The sequence below is a fragment of the Gekko japonicus genome, unplaced genomic scaffold, assembly GCF_001447785.1.
Source record: "Gekko japonicus isolate JY-2015 unplaced genomic scaffold, Gekko_japonicus_V1.1 scaffold1958, whole genome shotgun sequence".
NCBI classification, from domain to species: Eukaryota; Metazoa; Chordata; class Lepidosauria; order Squamata; family Gekkonidae; genus Gekko; species Gekko japonicus.
The window spans coordinates 119,459-143,398 of record NW_015165878.1 but is presented as its reverse complement, the minus strand read 5'-3'; the positions used below and the strand labels follow the sequence as shown (position 1 = coordinate 143,398).

General features: G+C 44.7%; 1 protein-coding gene across 1 annotated transcript in view; it reads right to left on the bottom strand.

Annotated features, from left to right (window-relative positions):
- USP10 (ubiquitin specific peptidase 10) overlaps positions 1-23,591 on the bottom strand; it is a 51,893-nt gene extending 28,302 nt beyond the window's left edge. The window contains exons 1-4 of the mRNA XM_015411284.1: positions 23,474-23,591; positions 5,472-5,540; positions 4,832-4,892; positions 830-1,852 (exon numbers count right to left, since the gene is read on the bottom strand). Of these exons, the coding sequence (XP_015266770.1) occupies positions 830-1,852; positions 4,832-4,892; positions 5,472-5,540; positions 23,474-23,494 (1,174 nt within the window). The 5' untranslated portion in view covers positions 23,495-23,591. The remainder of the gene's footprint in view (positions 1-829; positions 1,853-4,831; positions 4,893-5,471; positions 5,541-23,473) is intronic.
- Between the last annotated feature and the right edge of the window lie 349 nt (positions 23,592-23,940).

Genomic DNA, 23,940 nt, shown 5'->3' with positions numbered 1-23,940 from the left:
TCTACTTTGTGAGCTACTGGCATTAAAGCCATGAGCGCGAAATTTGGCTACTGCATAAATTAGTTTGCTCTGGAGCTATCCTTCCTGAGCTGAGACAAAAATGTGTGAGCCGGAGGCTAAAAAACTGTGAAGTAGCTCACACTAACTCAACTTAGAAGGAACACTAGTGTTTAGCACCCCTTCTTCGAATTCCAAAGGTGCCCATAGGCTCAAAAAGGTTGGCAACCCCTTATCTATCTCATTACAGGCATAAGTGAGCAGCTGCAATCACTCTCTCCTTTAACCACAAACTGAGTATGACCCTCCCAATGAAAAGAGACTGAGCCTCCCTCTCAGTGCTGGATGGGAGGGGAAAACTGAAAGTAACAAAGACCTTCTGACACAGCAAACTCTCGGTGATGAGCTGGCAAGGCTTTCCAAATGGAGAGACCTCCCATCTCCCCCTCAGAGCAAAAGGCTGGGTCTAGAAAAGCAAACAAAGCAGCTCCAGCCTAGACAAACTCAGCCTTTCACTAATGTGTGTGTATGCACACAGCAGAGCAAGCCTCTGCATGCACAATGGAAACAACTCAGTTATCGGCCCACAGTTGTGTACTAAATGAGCTCAACATTTACAGAAAGTTCAAAATCATTACTCTGAGTGAGAGAAGTGATGCTCCACCAACCCTTTGATAATGATTTGTTTTTTGCTTCTGAACTTAACAGTCTCGACAAATTAAACCTTTAGAACCTTTATGCGCACCATGAAAGCTTTCAGGCCCACTCCAACATTTTCTAGATTATGCTTCCCTTCTTTCTGCAGATCAAGCCTGCAGCACGTTAACGGTACCTGCAATCTTTATGGCTACAGGATCCTCAGAAACCGGAACAGGCCCCTCTTTGACTTCAACCTGTTTCTCAGGAACCACGGGAGACGTGGCAGGAGGGGTGTATTTAGTTTCCACATAAGCCATAGGCGTGGAAACAGAGGGCTTGGAATTATGAAAGAGGCTAGCCCACGATTTCGCAGGCTGATTAACTGCGACTGATCCTGAAACAGGGGGGGGCGCCTCAGTAGTAGATGAAGCGTTCTCGGGCTTAGCTTGGTCTGAGTCAGTGCTTTCCACAGCGTGCAAGTCTACTCCATTGGCAGCTGGGCCCTCACTAGAGGATTCAAGTATTTGTCCATTAGTAACGCCAAGGTTTTCAGTAGTATCGGTACCAGCATAAGGCAGTACAACAGCTGTCCTTAACGGGCTATCCCTTCCGGGTTCAGAAGGGGTGCAAGACTGTTCCAAATTAGTAACACTGCATACTTCAGGCTGCCCTGCAGTCCTGGTAGTGTCTAGAGCACTAGAAACCAAATCATCAGACACAGCTTCGCTAGTGAAGTCCACAGAATTTTCAGGGCTGCTACAAGTCCTTGGGGCGACTGACGGCAGGTCCCCTGTAAGTTCCACATCCTCTGTGCTTATGCTATTAAGTCCTGGTGAATTTGCATGCCCATTTACCAACGCCTCTGGTGGAACAATGCCATCACTGACATCTTCCAAATAACTGTAATATCCAGGGGGTCGTTTCTTCTTCTTTTTGCGCTCTCTTTGCCCAAGGCTTCCAGGTAAGCCATCGTTCTCAGCATTAGAACCGCTGTCCAAAGAGAGAGCAGGGTCAGTGAACTGGCAATCAACGGAATCATAGTTGGCTTCGTTGAGTACATCGTTGGCCGTTTTCTGGGTAGGTGCGCAACCAAGAATGAATTCTGGCGCCTGAGGATTCAGAGTACTCGAAATACTGTAGTCGTTGTTATTCTGCACAGTCAAATCTGCTTCAATAACTTCATTAACACCAAATTCAATTCTCTTATAATCTTCCCCTGAATGGGAAAAAAACCACAAACCTCTGTTAATATATTGGGATCAGGAGGAAAGAAGAAACAGAAAGAAGCTAGTGAGACCATAACAGCTGCAATGAAGTTGCACACACCCAAGACCTGCTGAAGGCCTACCAGGTCTCACTTCAGTACAAATTTGGTTTTCCAGAAATCACAGTTTAAAAATCCAAAACAATTTTAAAATATTCCTCATAAATTGGCATAGTGTTCCTGAAAAGGGCAGCCTAATTGTTTTTCCAACATACTCATAGGGATAGAACAGCAGCAGCGACTGGCCCAAAAGATGCCCAATAATCACAGGATGTTCACAGCTTTTATTTAACATGCCTGATTCTTTGTGAATGTTATAGAGCTCTCACCAATCAAAAAAACATGTTAGCAAACAATAGCCCCATTTATGAGGCTGGGGAAATCCAAGGGATCTGTCAAGGATGGGCAAGTGGGCGTCAACATGGCAAATGGGGTTCAATGTGGCCAAGGGCAAGGTCATGCACATTGGAGCCAAAAATCCTAAATATAAATACACAGGATATTATAGCGTTTGAAAAAGTTCAGAAAAGGGCAACTCGAATGATAAAGGGATTGGAACACTTTCCCTATGAGGAAAGGTTAAAGCGCTTAGAGCTCTTTAGCTTGGAGAAACGACGACTGGGGGTGACATGATTGAGGTTTATAAGATTATGCATGGGATAGAGCAGGTAGAGAAAGAGGTACTTTTCTCCCTTTCTCACAATACAAGAACTCGTGGGCACTCCATGAAATTGCTGAGCGGTCAGGTTAGAACGGATAAAAGGAAGTACTTCTTCATCCAAAGAGTGATTAACACATGGAATTCACTGCCACAGGAAGTGGTGGCGGCTACAAGCATGGACAGCTTCAAAAGGGAATTAGATAAGCATATGGAGCAGAGGTCCATCAGTGGCTATTAGCCACAAGGTATAGATAGAGGCTCTGGGGCAAATGATGCTCTGTCTTCTTGGTGCTTGGGGGGGGGGGTCAACAGTGGGAGGGCTTCTAATGTCCTGGCCCCACTGGTGGACCTCCTGATGGCACCTGGTATTTTTGGCCACTGTGTGACAGAGGGTTGGACTGGATGGGCCTTTGGCCTGATCCAACATTGACGTCTCTTATGTTCTTAATGCACCCAGACATACAAAACCTAAAAACTGTCTGGACACTTGATCAGTCTCCAAAAAGGTTTCATCAAGTGACCAGTCAAATGTTGGTAAATGATTTTTAAGCCATTGTCTCTTTTTTTGTCGTAAAATCAAACTATTGACGGTTACAACTAACCACAAAAGTGAGCTAACTGTGAACTGCAAAAGAATGAAAGCCGCTTCTTAGAAAGTTGCAATGAATTTTGAAATGGACAGGCTTGAACGATGACCTTCGCCACTGATTACTCCTTGGCTCCTCTTTCAGAATGCCTGTGGTCGTATAACAGGTGGGCTGTATGGGTGGCTCTGCTATATTTCTAGGGTTATCCTAGCCAAGCAGTCCTTCCTCCTGCCCTTGATTAATATGACAACACAGTTCAATTTAAAATGTAAGTTGCCACCTATAAGACATTCTTGACTTCTTGGACTGTTTGACTGTGATAAAACAGGAAGGCAAATAACAAATTACTTGAATCCTGTCTCAACTTTCATTGGGGGACAACTCTCCCCAACTCCCCCCCCCAGTTATTCCTGGGGATCACCCAATCTACCCAGGAACAGAACTCCAAGGGGTGTTCTGGGCCATCCCCTTCTTGCACCCATGAATCTCCTAGGAGGATCCAAGCCAATATTTAACAGATACTTTGGAAGCCAAATGTGACTGAGAGCGCGGCCTATAAAATAACCGGTAAAGCGAGTGGCACACCAACACTACTCCCCAGCACCTCTCACAGGGATTTTTCCAGCCATGTCTATTACAGAAAGTGTTGTGCTATCTTTCTCTCTAAGAAAAAAGCATTTCCCCCATTGTTACAGAGCTTTAAAGATACATGAACACATGAAGCTTCCTTGTACTGAATCAGACCCTTGGTCCATCAAGGTCAGTACTGTTTATTCAGACTGGCAGCAGCTCTCCAGGGTCTCAGGCAGAGGTCTTTCACATCAGATTCTGGAGATGCTGCTGGGGACTGAACTTGGGACCTTCTGTACATGAAGCAGATGATCTTCCAGAGCCAGAACCCCTCCCTGGATGTTGATGACATGTCAACATCCAGAAATGTGTATTATTTATATCCTACCAATATGGAATACTCAATCACCTAGGATTTAAAAGGCATTATATTCCCTTCAGGTACCATGCTATCATGAAGTCTCAAAAAGTAGTTGATTTTAAAAAGGAATCGTAATATCACAAGCTAAGGAGAAAAAGATTGGATTTATACCCTGCCCTTCACCACCCGAAGGAGTCTCAGAGCGGCTTACAAACTCCTCTCCCTTCCCCTCCCCATAACAGACATTCTGTGAGGTAGGTGGGGCTGAGAGAGCTCTTTCGAGAACTGCTCGTGAGAGAACAGCTCTGAAAGATCCTGTGACTGACCCAAGGTCACGCCAGCAGCTGCATGTGGAGGAGTGGGAAATCAAATCTGGTTCTCCCAGATTAGAGTCTGCGCTCCTAACCACTACCCCAAACTGGTGACTAGTGGGGAATAGTGATGCAATTCTACCTAGAGATACTGCAGAATGTGAAGATGAGTAAATTCAAGCGAGTTAGCAAGGTTGAAGCAAAACAGTCTTCCTGCAGTCTAAATAGTAGTAATAGTAGTAATATACTTTATTGTCATTGTACATAGTACAACGAAATTAAGATGCAATCATTTCAGTGATCTACAGCAATATTCATATACACTCACACAACCATTCACAACTATCTCATAACTCCCTTAAGGTAAATGGAAGTCTGAAGTCGGTCTGCACTATACTGGACTTTAGGAGGTCCGGGGAAACATTAAGAACAGCTTCTTACCATCATGCAGCTCTCCTGTGGACTTAAGGCCACACGAAATTGTTTCATTGTAGGGAGGCAGCTGTACAGAAACATGAAATGCAACCATGAAGAGAGGATTTCAACAAATCGCTTTGTTTCCATTCAATGCAGTCATGCTGCTCCAAGCTGTCAACAAAGGTCAAGGCAGCTGACCACAGGATCATGCAGTGCATGCAAACATACGTCTGTTTATTTACAGAATTCGTATCCCACCTTTCTGCCCTTACAAGGGCCACCAAGGCAACTAAACATTTTAAACATACGTGCATACACATTCCTTTCCTCCTTTATGCATATAATCACTCACAACGTTAACCATGGCTAAGGCTCAAGTTGGCACAGCTATAAACCCTCGTTAACAGTAACCTAGATTCCCACTTTGATATACATATTAGCCTTTTATTGCAGACAGTGCTGAAAAAGGTCACACATTGGGTGAATTTTCAGGAGAAAACTGGTTAGCGGCTACCGTAAAACTAAACACACTCAATATTTGGAGTAAATAAAAGCAGGTGACAATATCAGGTGCTCATTGCTCTGTGAAGCAGTGAGTTTGAGCCACTGGAGTTTTCAACATGTGAGGTTTAACTGTCTGTAAGACATTGAAAACAGTTCTTACCTCAACAGAGCAGCGAGGAGTCATGAAGAAGTCATTAAATTCTTGGGGGCTGAATTCCCCAAAGATGTACTGAAAAGTAAAATATGCAGTGTTTACATTACATTAACTGAAGTTGATCGGAACACTTATGCAGTCAGATGATTTCACACAAAGGGGTGAGAGGCCCCATGCTCTTTGCTGAAAATTATTTTACGCGAAGAGCAAAGTTCCCTCTATTCCCCGCCCCCCACTGAGCAAAGCAGTTCACATCCTGAGCAGAATTTAACTGTTTTAATCTTAAAATCTATTTATTTATTTATTTGATTTATGCCCCGCCCTTCCCGCCAAAGCAGGCTCAGGCTCACATAAAAAATTTAAAACAGATAAACACAGCAAATATAAATCTCTCCTATATAATAATCCTGTTTTGGAGTGGCAAGTTTCGATACATGCCAAAATCAGTTGGCTGCCTGAACTGCCACTCAGAAGGTCACTGACTCCGTTGCCTGAGTCCCGCCCACAGCCCTGCCACTGCGACCGGCGCGCTCAGAAGACGGAGACTCCGTCCCTGCTGCTCCACCTGACCCGGCCTCGGCCTGCACTGAAGCTGGTGCCTACGGGCAGTGCACACCGCTGCCTGCCCATCCGCCACCCACTGTTCATTTGGGAGGAGGAGCCACGCTCGACCCCCTGACACTCCATGTAGCCATCGAGCAGCCTACCGGGGATGTGGATGGGAACCAGGGAGCCGTGGCACTGTATTGAGGGATAAGGAGGAGGAGGCAGACGGGGGGGGGGGGGTAGCAGAGCGGGGGCAAGAGTCCTGCTGCTGCTGCTGCCGGGGCCCCAGGCATACCTGCTGCTGCCGCCGCCACAGTTTTCACTCGCTGAGTGGCCACCCAGAGAGACAGCCGCTCCAGTCCTGCCTGGTATCCGGCGGTGGCAGAGGGCGGGCGGTGGCAGAGGAGTGCAATCCGCCCAGGCCTCCACGGTGGCACCATGCCATGCCACTCCCCGTCCACCTGGCCGGGGTGACTCCATGCCTACTCGGGGCCCCGCATGCAGCAGTAGGGGGAGGGGGGGGGGGGGGACAGCACTGTGGCGGGACACAGGATGCAGTTCAGCCCAGCAGCCAGGGTGGGCAGCCTCCAGCAGACAGGGGGCAGCAGGCTCACCACCCTGCCCAAAGCGAGGCCTGGCCTTCCGGCCACAACAGCGGTCGGCGCGGCCGGGGAGGGGGAACGGCCGTCTGCTGCAGGCCGGAGCACTCTCCCAGAACGTCTTCCTAGAGTTTGTTGCATTTATTTCCACAATGGGACTTATTACTAGTATAAATATAAAACACAAAATAAAGTGTTGGTATATCATTTGTGTAACACTGATGTGGCATTAGTAGCAATTATTACAATGACGGTACAATCAGCAATGTCAATTCATATCGGCGGTGTACAGATTGTCGGTGATGGTATTAGGGCACAAGGTCTTAAATTTATTTGGTGCGGCTCCTTAGTTGAATGCCTGGTGGAAGAACTCCGTCTTGCAGGCCCTGCGGAGCTGTAAAAGGTCCTACAGGGCCATGGTATCTTCCAGGAGCTCATTCCACCAGCACGGAGCCACCACTGAAAAGGTCCTTGCCTTAGTCGAGGCCAGTCTGGCATCTTTGGAACCTGGGAGGGCCAGACGGTTTTGGAACCCTAAATACAGTGCTCTCTGGGGAACATGTGGGGAAAGGCGATCCCTCAGGTATGTAGGCCCCTGACCATAAGGGGCTTTAAAGGTAAGAAACCAGCACCTTGAAGTGAATTCAGTATGCTATAGGCAATGGGCAGTGCAAGACCCTGTGCAGCTCCAGATTGCTGCAGGGCAGGGCTTCCTGTGTTAATGAGCGGCCGCTCATGTGTACAGCTTAGCGGGAACTCTGGCAAGGAGTCCCATCACGGGAAAGTAGAGCAAGCTCCAGTATACACAAGACACCAGCAGTCAGACAGGCAACTAAGCCTTGTAAAGAACCACATGACTAGTTAAAGCAAGGCCTCAAGATTCCAGATAGTTTATATAATCTATAACTTTTTTCTTCAATCTCATATGTTAAAACATCCCTTTGCAGAAACAAATCTATGACTATTACAATAACCGCTTTCACTCGTTCATTAAAGTCTACCCAGTCACCTTGATATATATCTACTTTAATATCTGAGACTCTGTTGACCCCTAGCACCCGGGTCCAACACAGAAATACTTATGCAAAGGCTGGCAGTGGGGGCCACTGTAGTCATCTGGCAGAAAAATTCATTTGTCCTTCTTTCCTTCAAGGCACATGGGTCAAATTCGCCCAGAACCTTGCTCCCCCCCCCCCAATTAAAAGATGCCACCATCAATTTTTTTTTAAAACCCACACACAAAGTGAGATTTTCTTTCAAATGACCATACATACGGGTTAAACTTTTAAAACAGTAATCCTCTATGCATGTTTAGTGTGTAGTAGGGCACAATGAACACTGTGGAACACACATAAGCAAGTAGGCACATGGATTTTGCTGTGGATGACTATAACTTTCTGGAAGCAAAAGCTGATAATAAGTGAACAAAACAGTATTCCCCATGATACATAGAGGAAAGCATCCACAATTTGAGAATTGACTATATTGCACAGAGGTTGATTCTGGCTCCTAAATCTTGGGGGTGACTCCTAGATCTAACCAGATTTGTCTAGGCCTGGTACTATTAACATATTTGACCAAAGACTAAGTTAGAGTTCAATGGCACCTTTAGACCAAAGACAGTTGTTAAATACTGTAACTAGCTACAATAATAAAGCAGTTAATCATTACCGTGGAACACTAGGCTGGATTCAAAAGGATTCCCTTGTCTTCTAATGGAAGATTTTTCATTTAACAGAAGGAATCATAGGATCCAACCCAATAAAAACATTTAAAACTGTACAGAATTGCTGCAACATTAATAGGCTGCCCTTTGCCAATGAAGATCTCTTGTGCTCCTGTTCAGAGATGCCTGTGTAATTTTAGCAGGAGGCCAGTAGGAGATGCATGACCATGTGTAACTTTTTATGGAAGCGAGCAAACTGGCTTCGCTTCTTTCCTTATTAGCAAATGAGAGAAGAATGATAAGCTGCCATTGATACAGTATGTCCTTGGCTTCATGAAATGTTTGACACTATCATACTGTAATCCGATAATCGGATGTCACTGAATGATATCTGACCAGTGAATTAAGTAGCATGCCAACTCCACCCTGATCAACCCAAGGACATTCTTGCCACGGATGAATGGCTGTTTACAAGGCTCACCTGCAATGGCTACCTTTCACCCATTACTCCTCCTCATGTTTTTCACTGCTGCCTATTCCCTGGGCAGACTTCTTTATCCATCAAGCCACATCAAAACCTTCAATGCTCACATTTTCTTTGCAAAGCTCTCCCTTTCCAATGTTTTCTGTGCACTGTGGCTCTCCTTCGGCATCACTGCCCTTTCACTGTCCTCTTCAGCTTCCTGCACACAATCTAGATTGAAATGCCTATTTAGCAGCAAGAGTTGTGCTGGAAAGCGTAAAAACAGAAACACAGCTGGAAAGGTACTTCAAATTTCTGGTGCCAGCATAAAGTTTAAGTGCATGCATGACCACACACTTAGAATTTTTTTTTCAAAGTTGCAAAGTCCACAATGTAAAAGCAGCAGCCATGTGAAGGAGACAACCCCGCAAATACTGCATCACAGGTATATGTAGTCAGAGTTTGGATACCAAGAGCCATGGACAGAAAGCATTTTCTCTATGTGGGAAATATTAAAAAGTCAGTGGGGTTTATTTCCAAGCACTGATTTAAAAAAACCTGCTGCTATGCTCTGTGTACACCAAACTTCAACTTATGTATTTTCCAGTTCTTCATGACTGACTTAATTGAAATCTCTAGCAAGGCCTTCCCTTTCTGTATTTTTCTCACCAGTGAAGAACATACACTCCTAAGACGGTTTCCACACAACATAAGTAAAGTTTTAACATCTAGATGGGGACATGTCACACTTAAAATATACATGTACAGTCGTACACAAGACTGATCTTGAAAGGCAATCATGTGGAAATCTAAATTCATTGCTCAAAAACATTTACCAACAATTTACCTGCAGCTTCAATGACATACTTCAATTCTAATCCAATGGAGAAAGTGTACATTAAAGCATTTTTCTTAACCTCAAATAAAACTATGCTTTCAAAACTTGGTAAAAATATTGTTAATCTGTTAAGAATGAACTATTGGATACTTACTATGAAGGGTTATTCTCCTCTAAGGAAAGGAGGACATCTTGGTGGGCGATTTCCATCATCCACTCAGGGAGAAAGGAGCAACTTTTTCCCCCTTCCTGTCTCTGCTGTGGGAGTCACCCGCCCTTCAGTTCTGGCAACTCCAAAAGCAGAAAGCAGTTAAACTAATTGGCTAGAACAGGCAATGTGTACCATTAATGCAAGACTAGTTAAGAACAGTTAAGTGTAGAACAGTTAGGACAGGAAGGAATCCTTCAGCTAACTGGTTGATTGACTGACCATGACTTGGGAGGGACAAGATGTCCTCCTTTCATCTTCTGTGTCTATTATGTGTTGGAGGACTCTTCTGCCAAAGGCAACATCAGCTGAATTGTATACGTTTTATCTTATAGTGTTTTACAAACTTAGAAATGGATGACCATGTCTAGCAAAGGCTGTGTTAGCTGCCGCACTTCTCACAGAATGAGCTGTGATTCCACATGGAACATCCAGTTTGTGGAGTTTGTAAGCTTCTATGATACAAAAATCTGAGACATCTGCTGATGGCTGACTTGGACAATTTATTCTTCATGTTTAGTGGATAGGTGAAAATGAACAGAGTATCTGTGTTTCTGAAGTGCTCTGTGCTACATATTAATGCCTTCAGCGCTGTCTTGACATCCAGCAAGTGACACACCCTTTTCCTTGGGTGGCTGGGATTTGGACAGAAAGATGGAAGGTTGATCTCTTGAGATCTGTGGAATGTAGAGTTTACCTTTGGCTGAAAGGCTGGATTGGTTCTCAACACCTCCTTATCCCTATGGAAGATACAGAGCTCGGGTTTGATGGAAAATGCCCCGAGCTCTGACACTCATCTCACAAAAGTGATTGCCACTAAGAATAGAGTTTCCATTCTCAGCCACTTCAATGGAATCTCTCTAATACGTTCTAAGGGAGGTTTTGTGAGAAATGAAAGTATGGTGTGTAGTTTCCAGGTTGGGAATCTATGCATCTATGGAGAGCCCTTTATATCTGCTCCCTTGAGAAATCTGTGTTATGCGTGGGTGTCTTGAGAGACTGACGCTGTCGGTTTGAGGTAATGCCGTGGCTAGTGCTGCAACTTGCCTTCTGAGTGCTGCAGTTCTCAGATCTCTATTGATGCCTTCTTGCAGGAAATCTAAAATAGACTTGATTTGAGGGTTTAAGGCGTCGATTTTCTTCCTCTTACACCATCAAACGCATGCCTTCCAGGCAGGGGTCTTGTTGTAGAAAAAGAGCTGCCGGAGCTCATTAGCATAACTCATTAGCATAACTTATTTGCATATGCCACGCCCCCTGACATCACCGGAAGTGACAGAAGGCCACACCCCCTGACATCACCGGAAGTGTGTCAGAAGGCCCGGCTACTTACCCTCCTGCTTCATCCTCATTCCCAAACGGAATGAGGATCGAAGCAGAGGGCGGGGTAAAGAAGGGGGCGGGGCTTCACCACGTGACCGCCCCGCCCCCTAGAGGTTCTCTTCCGGAGCTCCGTACCTGAGAGCTCCCCCCCGACTAGAGCCCTGCTTCCAGGTAAAATTATATATTTTGTTGGTCGATTTGTCTCCTAGATGCAAGGAGTGTATCCATAACCTCTGTGCTGTAACCTAATTGTAGGAAGTTGTCCCTCTCAGTTTCCAAGCGGTCAGATTTAACCACTCTGGATGCCAGAGTGGTCCCTGGTTGTAACATGTCCACAGATACTGGAAGCCTCAGAGGTAGATCTGTGAACATTTGATATAGGGCTGAAAACTATGGCTGTCAAGGCCAAAAGGGAGCCACTAGAATAATCTCTGGCTGTTGTTCCTTGATCTTTTGGATCAATTTTGATAGAACTGGAAGAGGGGGAAGGCGTATAATAGGCCTCCCGGCCAGCTCAATGTTAATGTGTTTGTTGCTTCAGCCTGGGGATAATGGAACCTTGTGAAGAACCGAACTGTTTCATGATTTACTGCGGATGTGAAAAGGTCCACCAGTGGAAGACTGAACTGATTCGTGATCAGGTTTAACAGGTATTTCTTCAGGGCCCATTCTCCTTCTTGGATAACCTGTCTGCAGAGCCAGTCTGCTTGGATATTCGCTGTTCCCTTTATGTGTTCTGCCTGGATAAACAGCAGGTTCTTCTCTGCTCATGTTAGAAGTTTGGCTTCTGTTTGGGGTTTGTGGCTTCTTGTTTAAATCTAGGGAGTGTATATTGGGCACGAAAGGAAAAATTTCCAAAAGGTCTTCTGTCACTGTGTCTCAAAGTTGTGGGAAGCATCTTTTTCTTATCCCTAGTCTCCACTAGGGGTGTGCAAGGGGGGGAAATGTCAGTATTTTTCAGCTTTGGGTATATCAGACCCAAAAAAATATCGATAAATACCTAATTTTCCCAGTGCAATATTTGGACTGGGGAAATATTCGGTACAGCCAAATGTAGTCGGATCCATTATACCCGCCTAGAGGGAAGGGAGGCATGTTAAAATGCCTTCCTTCCCTCTCCAAGCCCCCACAGCTTTCACTGATCAGTCTCAGTCCCCACCAGTCAGTTGTTTAGTTTCATCTCCTCCCTCCTTCCTCTGCCTGCCCTTCTCCAGCCACCCTGTGGTGATGGGCAGCCGGAGAAGGAAAAGCAGACAACCCAGGCATGTTTAAATGACTTTCTTTCCCTCCCCGAACTCAGGGAGAAGGCATTTAAACATGCCTCCCCGCTCTGTTCTTTCCCTCTGCGAGTATCCCCACAGTGGCGGGGTGGCTGAGGAAGTGAAGGAAGGCACGGAACCATGCCTGGGCTCTCTGCCTACACTTCTCCAACTGCCCACCGCGACTGAGCAGCTGGAGAAGGCAAGGCGGAGAGCCCAGGCATGTTTAAATGCCTTTCCCTCCCCAAACTCAGGGAAGAAAAGAAAGGGATTTAAAAATGCCTCACCACTCTGTTCCTTCCCTCGCCGAGTCTCCCCACAGCAGACGAATAAGACAGAAGGAGGCGGAAGATGAGTGAAAAATCAGACATGGTGTATAGGGGTAAAGATATTAAGGCTTTAGATAGGAAAACTATCTAAGCAGCTGCTAGATATCAGCTATGCAACACCTAAAAGTAACACGACAAGTGAACCATGTTGGAAACCATTCTCCTATTTCAGTGGACTTTTTCAGCAACTCTAGTCAGAGTCCAAAACTACCTTCAAATGCAACTGCAATTCAACAATGCACGCAGCATTTCACACCAACTTAAAATATCGTCAGGCACAAAAACTTACTGAATTGTAACCCTTTGAAACATTTTAGATTCAGTCATGCAAAACACAAAACGCAGTCATGCGGTTCAAAATGCTGTTACACAAATACAACCCATTCCCACACACATTTTTCTCTCTCAATTAAGAGGCCTAAATCAATATGTTAAGTGTCTTAATATCCCATTCAGCAACTGAGAAAGCATGCTCATTAACTCAAGAGGACAAATTTAATTCAATCTCATCAGAATTTTAGCTGATTGTCCCCCATGCTGTAAACTCTGTTATCATACATAAGTGATGATTATTTCTTTTTTTAAAAAAACCTGACATTTTACAAAGCGCAGAACTTATGCTACAAACTGTAACTTAGACGTCCAGGCCATGAATATATAAGAGCCTTCCTAATACTCAAGTATTCCTTCAAGACTGCAAGTTTAATTTAAAGTGTATTAAAGCTGTATTGAGTTTTTAGGCAGGTATCAACACACAGTGATTGGACAGACACAGAAGGACGCAGATTTGACCAACACCAATATAAGCTAATTGCTATTTACTGTGTCCTGTAAGATTATCATGGAGCTTCACTACAGGCGGTGATAGGATCTGTAGTATTGCATTCCACAACCTGCAAATCCTGCTGGGTAAGTAACGAAGGTGATGGAGAGAGTTTGTGGCAGCTACTACCTGAACAAGTAAAAACAACTTTTGACTATTTGATACTTACTTTGGAAGAAGAAAAAGATGAATAGCTTCTGGATTAAAAAAAAAATCTTTCCAAACAATTATAAGCTAAAATATGTCTGCAGGTAAATTAATTTAAAATTGCAGTGTGACAAAACTAAATGCTACAGTATAAACTGGGCAGGGGTAGGATGCCCCTATTCCATACTGGCAACCCCCACCTTTTAAAAAAATCAGCTCAATACTGCATGTAATACAATGGACTGCTATTTCACACATGGTAGCACATGACAAAATATCTTGATATCTGAATTCCAACACGGCAGGGCACACTAACTTTTCCCAACACACTGTTCTATCTCGATCAAACACAAGCCACCTTCAACTTAATCAGATACCAAGTGAACCAGTAAGCCTCTTATTCTCTCATCGATGAAGTCACAGTTTCTAATTTGTACTTACCACGGCCTCTTTGACTTCACCATCGGAAAAAAGTTTTTCGGTTTAAAGCATTCAATAAGAGATGAACAAGTATGTCTGCCAAACACCAAGTAATTTCAGCGAAACTACCAGGAAAGTGTTTCTACATGTTCTCTCCCCCCCCCCCGTCAACCCCCCCCCCATGCCTTGCCAAAGGGAAATAGTTCCTGAAAGCTTCTACAGAGCTGTGGCAGTGTACACATTTGTACTGACACTGAGTAGCAAAACAATCTCTAAATTTCCTAATTCCTCTAGCTAAGGATCACTGCAACTGGTGCATTAAACTGCTTTAAGCGCTACTTCATATGTGACTGAAATGAATATGAGAGGGAGCTTTGACTTTGAAAGCTTATATCCAAAAAATCTTGATGTTCTCTAAGGTGCCGCTAGTCTAGCTGTTCTACTGCGGACCTACCTCCTGAAACTGAATATGGGAGTTAATATTTCAATTTTCTATTGACTTGACAAATTGCAATCCCTTAACCATAAAAGAACTGTATGCAGTTTACCCAAGCTTCTTCTGAATTATAATTACGCACAGGGTAAGCAGGAGATTTTGGTACCAACTATTAGCATGTTTTAGAATTGTGAGAGGCTCTCCTACCATGAAGCGCTATTGTTCCATACAAAGTTCCTTAATCCTGGGTGGTATGTTAAATGGTCATATATAAAGCATTTCAACCGAACAGAAAAACTGCAGCTCTAGCAATGCAGTTCTTTCAAACTCAATATTTACTTTGCTGAAACAGCATTAAAGTGACAAATGACTATAATCCAGTGGCTCAGAGCCAGTAAGGTCTACTACAAGCAGACCTGTACAAAACAAACAGCACATTGAATGTATATGGAAGTACCCTGAAACAGAATTACAAAGGTTCCCTGTGAAATGCAAACAAGTTTTCCAGCTTCTATTGGTTTTGAAGAGATGATATCACATAGGAGAGACTCTCCAATATGGCTCTTTACAGAAAGAAGGCAAGTTAAAAAAATACAAAGTGTTACATGCAAATTCTAAAGTACTGACAAAAAAGTGAAACGCAGACTTCAAAAAAAAAAAAGAAATAGTGCCTGGCAGGTCTATGCTTTTCATTTACACTCAACGCAGCACAAAAGTTATTCTACCCAACTGATCTGCACAGATATTTTAAAAGATCAGCATTTATTCTACTTGCTTGTTATCCTTTTCCCTGTTGAATTTCACAAACACATTTATGGTTTTCACTCTTAACTTCATACTGCAGTCCATGGATTAAAACCAAAGCAGCATGTTTTGATGGCAGAATATTACAGAAATCACACTACAGAATGCACATATTCAGCATATTTGTATCTAATGCAAGTGGGATGTTAACTTCCAAAGTTCCCTTGAAGTATGAGACAACTGGATTGTTCAAATTAAGACTTACAAGGTTTTGCAAAGCTATGTCACTATTACATATGTACTTTTTAAAGCAGTCATATGCTTCCATTCCAAAGTGAAAAACCTCCTTAAGCAAATGAGAATCCTAGGCATTCACACCTCTGTGCTGCACTCCAGACAGCAGGAACTATTAGTGTACATATACAACAGAATGCAGTAATAGAACTGGCTGACCCATTTCAGGCTGCAAGTGAGGAATCACGTTTTTGAATGCTGCTGTTAACATCCAGAACTCCTAGCAAACAGAAAACCACCAAAGAGCTGAAGGGTTAAGAAGAACATTGCTCCCTTAGTGATACGTTTTCTATATGCAGGAATTTTTAAAACGCAGGAATGTTCAAAGGGGTAAAACACAAACACACACCACCGCCTGAAGTGGCATACATGATTCTACCACCTCGATATTCTGCTGCATGTAAAAATTCCCTTTCAGAAACACAATAAATAGGGCTCAGGCAAAGTGGATTTTCTTTGTAGCCCAACTTGTTTCCTTGTAGTCATGCTCATTTTAAATGGCAAGACCTGATGCATGTCTCAAAGTAGCTGAAAGGACAATTCCAACCAAGCCAGTAATATGAAGTCGCAAGTCATTTGTCCAGACCATGGCACATTAGTGGCAAGCAGAAAGGCATACATGGGGATTGTTTACTTTTTTATCTTCAGCTGCAATCTATGCATGCCTATGCAGGAGTTAAGCTTCAGTGAAACCAAAAGGATTTATTCCCAAGTGCATGTTTAGAATCAAGGTATTCAGCAGGCTTGAAGGTTGACACCTACTTGCTTGTGAGGGAATAAAAGTTGTCTCCAGCAGAGCAGACATTAGTTTTGTAAGCTGGAAGAGCTTTTTAAAAAATATATGTATTTCTAGGCCGCTGCACTGCCATATTCATACAGAAAATGCTATGAGAACTATTACATTTTGTAGACCTATTTCCAAGTTTCATGAATGCATCCAAATTCCAAATAGTATGGTTTAACTGCTTTGCTGAACGAAATCTAAACTTCTATGTGGATTTCCAAAAAGTGGTTTTCCACTATTATTTTCTGTAAAGTTTCTGCTGCTGCAAAAGAAAAAACAGCTGCAATTTCCCCGTCTCTACTTACAGTTTTTTTAATACCCTAAGTGGCTAGGGCACCTGATTTTTTAAAATCTAAACCAAGGCAAAAAACATCTTTTTATTTAGTTGTTCAACTAACCCAACACCACCTAGCCTTAACATTAAAACATATCATGGCATTAAAAGAACTTGTACACATAAGAAATGTTTGTACTTACTACCTACTCACCTACTACACCCTTCATTTTGAAAAGATAATCACATTATTGTAACACCTTCAAGAACAGGCCTCACTATACTATTTCATTAAAAAAATAATCAAAGTGGAACAGGAAGTTTGACATGAGAAACAAGGGAATTTACCAGATTTCATGTTCAGACTTATCAGCCTAACAATTAGATGATTTAAGAATGAAAAGCCTTAAGCAGCATAAACCTAGAGAAGCTACAGCAGTGCAGGTACAATTTACTCAGGACAGGTTTCTGTGTGTGTGCGTGGGGGGGGGGGGGTTTAATGCAAGCAGGCTATTCCTGAAGAAAGTGAAGTTACATAAAGATTTATGCATGCTTAGGCACTGAGAAGTGCCTCTGAAGCTAAACTAGTCACCCACCACACTGACAACAGAGCTCAAGCTGCCTGCATACTGCAGTTTTAAGGCATCTAAATCAAGGAGTCTAGATCAACAAAACCAAGTGAGACACACCTGTGAATCAGGTTATTAAAAGGAAAGTTTGCCACTTCAGCGGGCATCATCTCACCTACTACACACAGTCAGCCTGAACTGTATGGCATTCTTAGAAGTATTATCTGAAAAGATGCCGTAAACGAACATCCAAGACTGTAAGACTTATGCTGTCCTGTCAATACAACTGCAGAAACCTCAACTGCTTCCAGAATTCAAAGGCTAAGTGATACTAGAACTGGTGCAGTGGCTATGAATCAAAAGTCTCATAGTTTAAATCTCATATTTCTCATGATTTCACCAAGGGACCTTAAGCCAACCCACTTGTTCAACTAGGATCCCCAGCCCCTGCCTCTCTTTCTCTCTACACATACAATCACGCACATGAATGGCCAAAGTTCCTGTTGTTGAGCAAACATATAATAAAGCACTCTTACCACAAGTATCACCTTACATCTTACCTGAAACCTCTGTCCCTACTTTTATCACTGGCCTGTTACTTCTCCACAACCTACTTACTTCCCAGTCTACTTACATTTTGAAAAGATCCTACAATGGATTCCCTGTCGACTGGATTGCTGCAGAACATAGGTACAAGTTAGGGGCTTCTTTAGAATAAATGCTATTTAAATACTTACTGTGGTTCTTTAGAGGCTCAGCAAGTGGCTTTAATTATTTAAAAGCACAGAAGGAATATAGCTGGGCAAGACCTTTATGGCAAGGGAAACTCAAAATGTAAGGAGGGAAAAAAATGAAGTTGCAATAGTGCGCTCAGCTGTAAACAGTCCACTGCACTGCGTGCCACACATGCCCACTTGCACATATTTCATAGTGTATCTCACAACAGATTTTAGTTATAAACCACTTTGGCAGGCAACCTGACTCAGAGGCATAATAAATACACTGAATGATTGTGAATTCCTGTACAGGGCTTGGAACATTTACGAAGCAGCACATACAGGTTACTATCCATTGGCATTTCTAGAACTGGCAATGAGCCACACACTGACAAGTCGGTTTGGCTATCAGACACATTATGAGCTGTGCAGCCATTACACCCACGTGCAATGTGTCACTGGTTTCTCCCTAATGGCTTTTTATACCCAAAAGAAAGCCAAGGAGTAGGAATTTATTGCCACAAACAATAGGATGAGAGTGTTAACTCCCCAGGCCAGCCAGTGAGAAGGGATGCAAATCCAATTTTGCATATCCAAACACAACACTCTATACAACATAATAAAATAATAATAATAAATAACCATCCATACTCTTGAATTAAAGAGGCCTAACGATTCAGCATCAAGGCAGTAGCGTTATTTCTAATCTATGCTTTTCTATGGAGAAGTTGGGGGGGGGAGGAATCAAAGCTTTGTATATGAACCTCAGGGAAACCGTCATTAAATAAACAGGATTTTTTAAAAGTTTAAACTTACAACATGTCTGCTTATTTAAGAAGATACCACATTCAGATGCATTTCTACTATTCAGAATACTGACAGGGATGGTGTGAATTGTGTGTGGTTGCCCTTGGAACAAATTCATTTAAAAGTAACATATTATAATGGTTTCCATTACACAGAAAATGAATACAGAATTAAGTTAACCTGTATATAGTGTCTGCCAGCCATCACTTTCCTGGCACCAAGAAAGCCAAGAGAAAGTGGTTTTTCACACCAGAGGAAGATAGACACTTTCTCAAAGCTTTTCAAGCAAAAGAGAAAAGCATTCCATCTATGACAGTGGCTCTCCGCTTTTGTTCTGACTTTAAACGACCTGTAGTCCTTCAGATAGAAGAAATGAAGAGAGCTATACAGGCAGCCACAAGGCAAGTGCTCTCCTGTTTTCAATGTGTATGAAGTTGTATTAGTGTTGCCCTGAATTAAAACAAACAGCATAACACAGATTTTCTAGACTTGTAACTTTAGATGGCTAGCCAAATAAAATAGAGACAACACACACAAGCAATTAGTTTGCTACTTGAGTACTTGCCCAGCAGCAACTGCTACTCATTACAGGTGAACAGCAACTCATTTGTAGTCAAGCACCAGTTTCAAACTGATTATCCAAAGATTCAGAAGTTATGGTTGTCAGCTCCTCAGGCAACAGTGAACTTTAGCAGATATAGCCCTGGGCTCACATCTGTTAGACCTGCATGCATGTCCTACCTCTGCCCACATACAAACTGCAAGGCAGTGATGAAGGGCAAAACAGAAGTACACTGAAATTTTAAAGCAAGATGTAAACAAGCACTAGGGGCACCAACGCACTACAACTTTAGAATGCTCTCATTTATTTGGTTTGTAGTTTTACTATATTTTAAGGTGGTCAGTCAACCAGCATTATAAATCAAACAGAGATGCAAATTTCCACTGCACATCCAGTGGAGATGCAATGTTCTATGGCATAACACCAATTCTAGTGCAGCATCAGCATGTTTCTCAGTTCTCAGTGGGAGCACATTTTTAAAATGTATTCATGTTATACTTGTTGAACTAGTTAGCTTCACCCTACTGCAACTACTCTATTAGACCTGTGGAGATTTATGTAGCTCTTAGTATTATTTTTCAGTCTTTTTTTTGTGCACACCAATATTTACCTGTGTCGATCATGACCAAAACCACAGGTTTCTCCTGAAATTGCCTGCAATTCAGCACTGATCCTCTTGCTGTCACTGTAACTAACTAAGTTAATCACAGGCTAAAGGTAAAGGTTCCCTTGCTCGAAAGCCAGTCAAATCCGACTCTAGGGTTGCGGTGCTCATCTCCGTTTCAAAGCCGAAGAGCCAGCGCTGTTCGAAGACGTTTCTGTGGTCATGTGGCCGGCATGACTAAACACCAAGGCACACGGAACGCTGTTACCTTCCCACCGAAGTGGTCCCTATTTATCTACTTGCAATTTCTTGCTTTCGAACTGCTAGGTTGGCAGTCACAGGCTACACCCCTAGTAAAGTTTTCTTTTCAGGGAAGTGGAAGACCCTACCTCAGCTGCATATATGGAGACTGTCTCCATAGAACATCTGTACAGTTTGTTTGTTTTTACAACAGCCTAGGAGGGTTGCAACCAGTGTTCCCTCTAAGCTGAGTTAGTGTGATCTAGCTCACAGCTTTTTAGCCTCCAGCTCACACATTTTTGTCTTAGCTCAGGAAGGACGGCTCCAGAGCAAACTAATTGATGCAGTCGCCAAATCACCTGCTCACAGTTTTAATGCCAGTAGCTCACGAAGTAGCATTTTTGCTCACAAGACTCCACAGCTTAGAGGGAGCATTGGTTGTAACCCTTCTAACAAGGATGATCTACCCAATTCTTTCTACTGACTACTGAATACCAGTGTATATAATAAAAGGGAAACTGCTGACACACAAACCAACAAATTAAATACTTTTCATTGTGTCAAAAGAGGGCATTATAATCTTTTAAAAATACAGTGTTCAGCCACATACACCCCTTTCCCCCTCCCCTAACAGGATGTCTGGCAACCCTATAATTGAGAGCAGGGAAAGAAAACATCTCGGGTGAGTGCACGAAGAAACAAATGAATGCAAGTCACCTCAACATTGCTCAACTCAGCAAACAATCAGAAGTTACTGCTCACTGGCACTTTTTTCTCCCTCCCTCACCTCCTCCTCCAAAGAAGATAATGCCTCTTTATAGAGTTCCCCTGCTTTTTTAAAGAAAAGCAAAAAGTACCCTGATGATGGGCCAAATTTTCATTTCTTCTTCCAAACGATCAGCTCATTTTAAAATAGGAAATAAGTCACCAACGTTCATATATTGTACAAATCAGCAGCCCTATGCATATATGCATTTAAACCCCCTGATTCACTTCTGAGTACCCATAAAGGAGCTGTAGTGTAGAATCACAGGAATCCTATGCGACTGATTACCTGGGACTCAAGACCCTTGTTACAGTATGAGGGGTGTGCAATTTTTTTTCTTGGTATTTTTCGGTTTGGCTCCATTGGACCTGAAAAAAATTCAGAATCCCCGAAAAAACTCAGATCCCAATACCGGTAAAGTATTTGGATCCAGGATTTTTCAGAAATCTTGAATTTTTCCTTGTCTAACAGACCCGAACCAAAAAATAGAGAGGGGGGAAAGCAGTGGCAAAGCCACACAAAAAAGCTAAGAGGCAGCTCAGCTGGGGCTCTTTTGGACAGTTCCTTTAAACCGGACTGCCCAAAAAAGCTCACAAGGGAGCCAATCCTGCAGAGAGAGTTCTTTCCGCAGGCTCTGCCTGGCAGCCCAACATAGCCCATCAAGCAGCCAATCCTGCAGACTCTACTAGGGCTTTGCTGCTTAAACTATTCAACAGAACCCGCCAAGGAGCCGATCCTGCAGGAAGAACCCAAAAGAGTCCCAGCCGAGCAGGTGGGGAGAGTGCCCCCCTTTGCTGTTTTGCAGGATGTCTTCTGCAGTCCCTTTAAATACCCTCTGTTTAAAGGAACTGTAGAAGAAAGCCCAAAAACAGCTGAGCGGTGGGAGCAATCTGCTCTAGCCCCTCATATGTTGGTTCAGGTTTGCTGGTAATTCCTGAATATATCTGGGATTGGGGGGGGGGGTTTGGGGAGGAGGTTCTGAAAAATACCAAAATATACAAGAAAAACACTGATAAGGTATTTTTCAGGTATATATTCCATTCAGGTATACTTGAATGCACACCCCTATACAGTACAGTGGTCCTTAATTTATGGGGAATGCTGCTAGCCGCTGCTAGTTATTTGTACACTACTTTAGAAACCCTGTGTTAAATGGATGTGCAATGCACACTTTTTTAAAAAATGCAGTGATTGAGCCCGGTGAGAAAACACAAGCCTACAACCATTTGCCCAAGGGAGGGAGGGACTTCCAGTGTGCTTAAATGGGGCCTTTACACTGAAGCAAGAGTGCACAGGGCTGCATGTTCACACAGATGTCAGGATGAACTTCTATGCACCCGCTCTGAGAGTTAACCCTCACGGCCAAACCCAGTGATACTTTCCATGGCCCATTTCCTCAGAAAGCAAGTGCACACATTCACACGCCATGCTTCAACATAGCTTTGCTCTGCAGCGTTTACCTTAGAGAAAACAAACAAATAATGGGATCCGGCTTGAAAACCTACGGCTTTTGCTGTACTTGGAAGCCCAGCACCCACCACCACCACACCAGAGGGGCTTTCATTTATGCTCATTAAACCATGTTCCTCTCCAGTGGCAAAGCCCCAACTGTGTTTTGCTGTACCTGGAAGCCAAGCACCCACCACCACAACACCAGGGGGACTTTCATTTATGCTCATTAAGCCACGTTCCTCTCCAGTGCAAAGCCCTAACTGCGTTCCAAAGAAGCGTTTAAGCATGTGCGCACAGGGCCACGGCCTTTCATGCTCCGGGAGGACCATGTGCACTGGAAACGGCACTGCGCTCCTCTGATGACTAACAAGTTTTTTTTGGGGGGGGGGGTTTACATGACAGAGAGAGAACAGGGCAGTGTCAAGGAGGCAGTCTCAGGGTCCCCCAGGGAGCAACCGGCCCCCTGACAGGCAGCCGAGTCACGAACAGCGCAGGTTCAGAAACGGATTTCCTCGGGACTCGCTTCCCCCGCCGTCTGCAGTGCGGGCGGCAGGCAATGTTCCCTCTAAGCTGTGGAGTCTTGTGAGCAAAAATCCTACCTTGTGAGCTCCTGGCATGAAAGTGGTGAGCGAACGATTTGGCTGCTGCATAAATTAGTTTCCTCTGGAGCCCTCCTTCCTGAGCTGAGACAAAAATGTGTGAGCTAGCTCACACTAACTCAGCTTAGAGGGAACATTGGCGGCAGGGCCGACCTAAGTCCACCACCCCTTATCCAAGGATCGCTCCGCAGACGGTCGCCCCGCTTGGCCGCTCTCCCACGCACGCGCGCACGCTCGCTCGCCCGGGACCCAGGCGGCGGCTCCCCAACTCCTGCAAATGGGGGGGACCCAGCGAAGCCCCGCGGGGGCCTACGTCCGAGTAGGCTCCCTCGACGAGACTCCAGGCTTGCTGTGTTCCGGGGGGGGTATATTGGTATCATCCGTTTCGCTGCCCGGGCCAGCTGAGCGGAGGCAGCGTGTTCCGGGCCCGCCCGGGGGAGGAGGCCCGGCCCGGCGAGGGCCCAAAGGAGGCCCGTCGGCGACAAGGAGCCTCCCCGGGACGTCGGAGCGGCCCCTCCGGCTCGGCCGAGGCTCCTTTACCTGCGCGCTGTTCACAGCCATGGCGGCCCCTCCCCTCCCGGGGAGGAAGAGGGGGACTCGGCGTCTCCTCAGCGCGCCTCACGCTGCTGGCCCCGCCGCCGCCATCTTGTCTCTTCGCGCGCGCACACACTGAGGGGAGACGGGGAGGGGGAGGGGGGCGGAGGAGGAGGCGGCGCGAGGCCGGGGAGGGTGGGCCGCGCATGCGCCGGAGGGGGGGCCGGCGCGCGCGCGCTCGCACCAGTCGCGGCCGAGCGTGAGCGACCGTCGCACCCTCTCGCGGGAGGGAGGGAAGGAAGGGGAGGGACGCGCTCCGCGCATGGGCAGAGCTGGAAAGGAGGGGGGGACAGCGAGCCGCAAGTGACGCGCTGCGCATGCGCGGGCGGAGGCCGCCGAAGGGAGGGTGAGAAGGCGTTCCGTGCGTGTGCGGCTCTCGACGCTAAAGGGAAAAAAATGGGTGTTTGACGCAT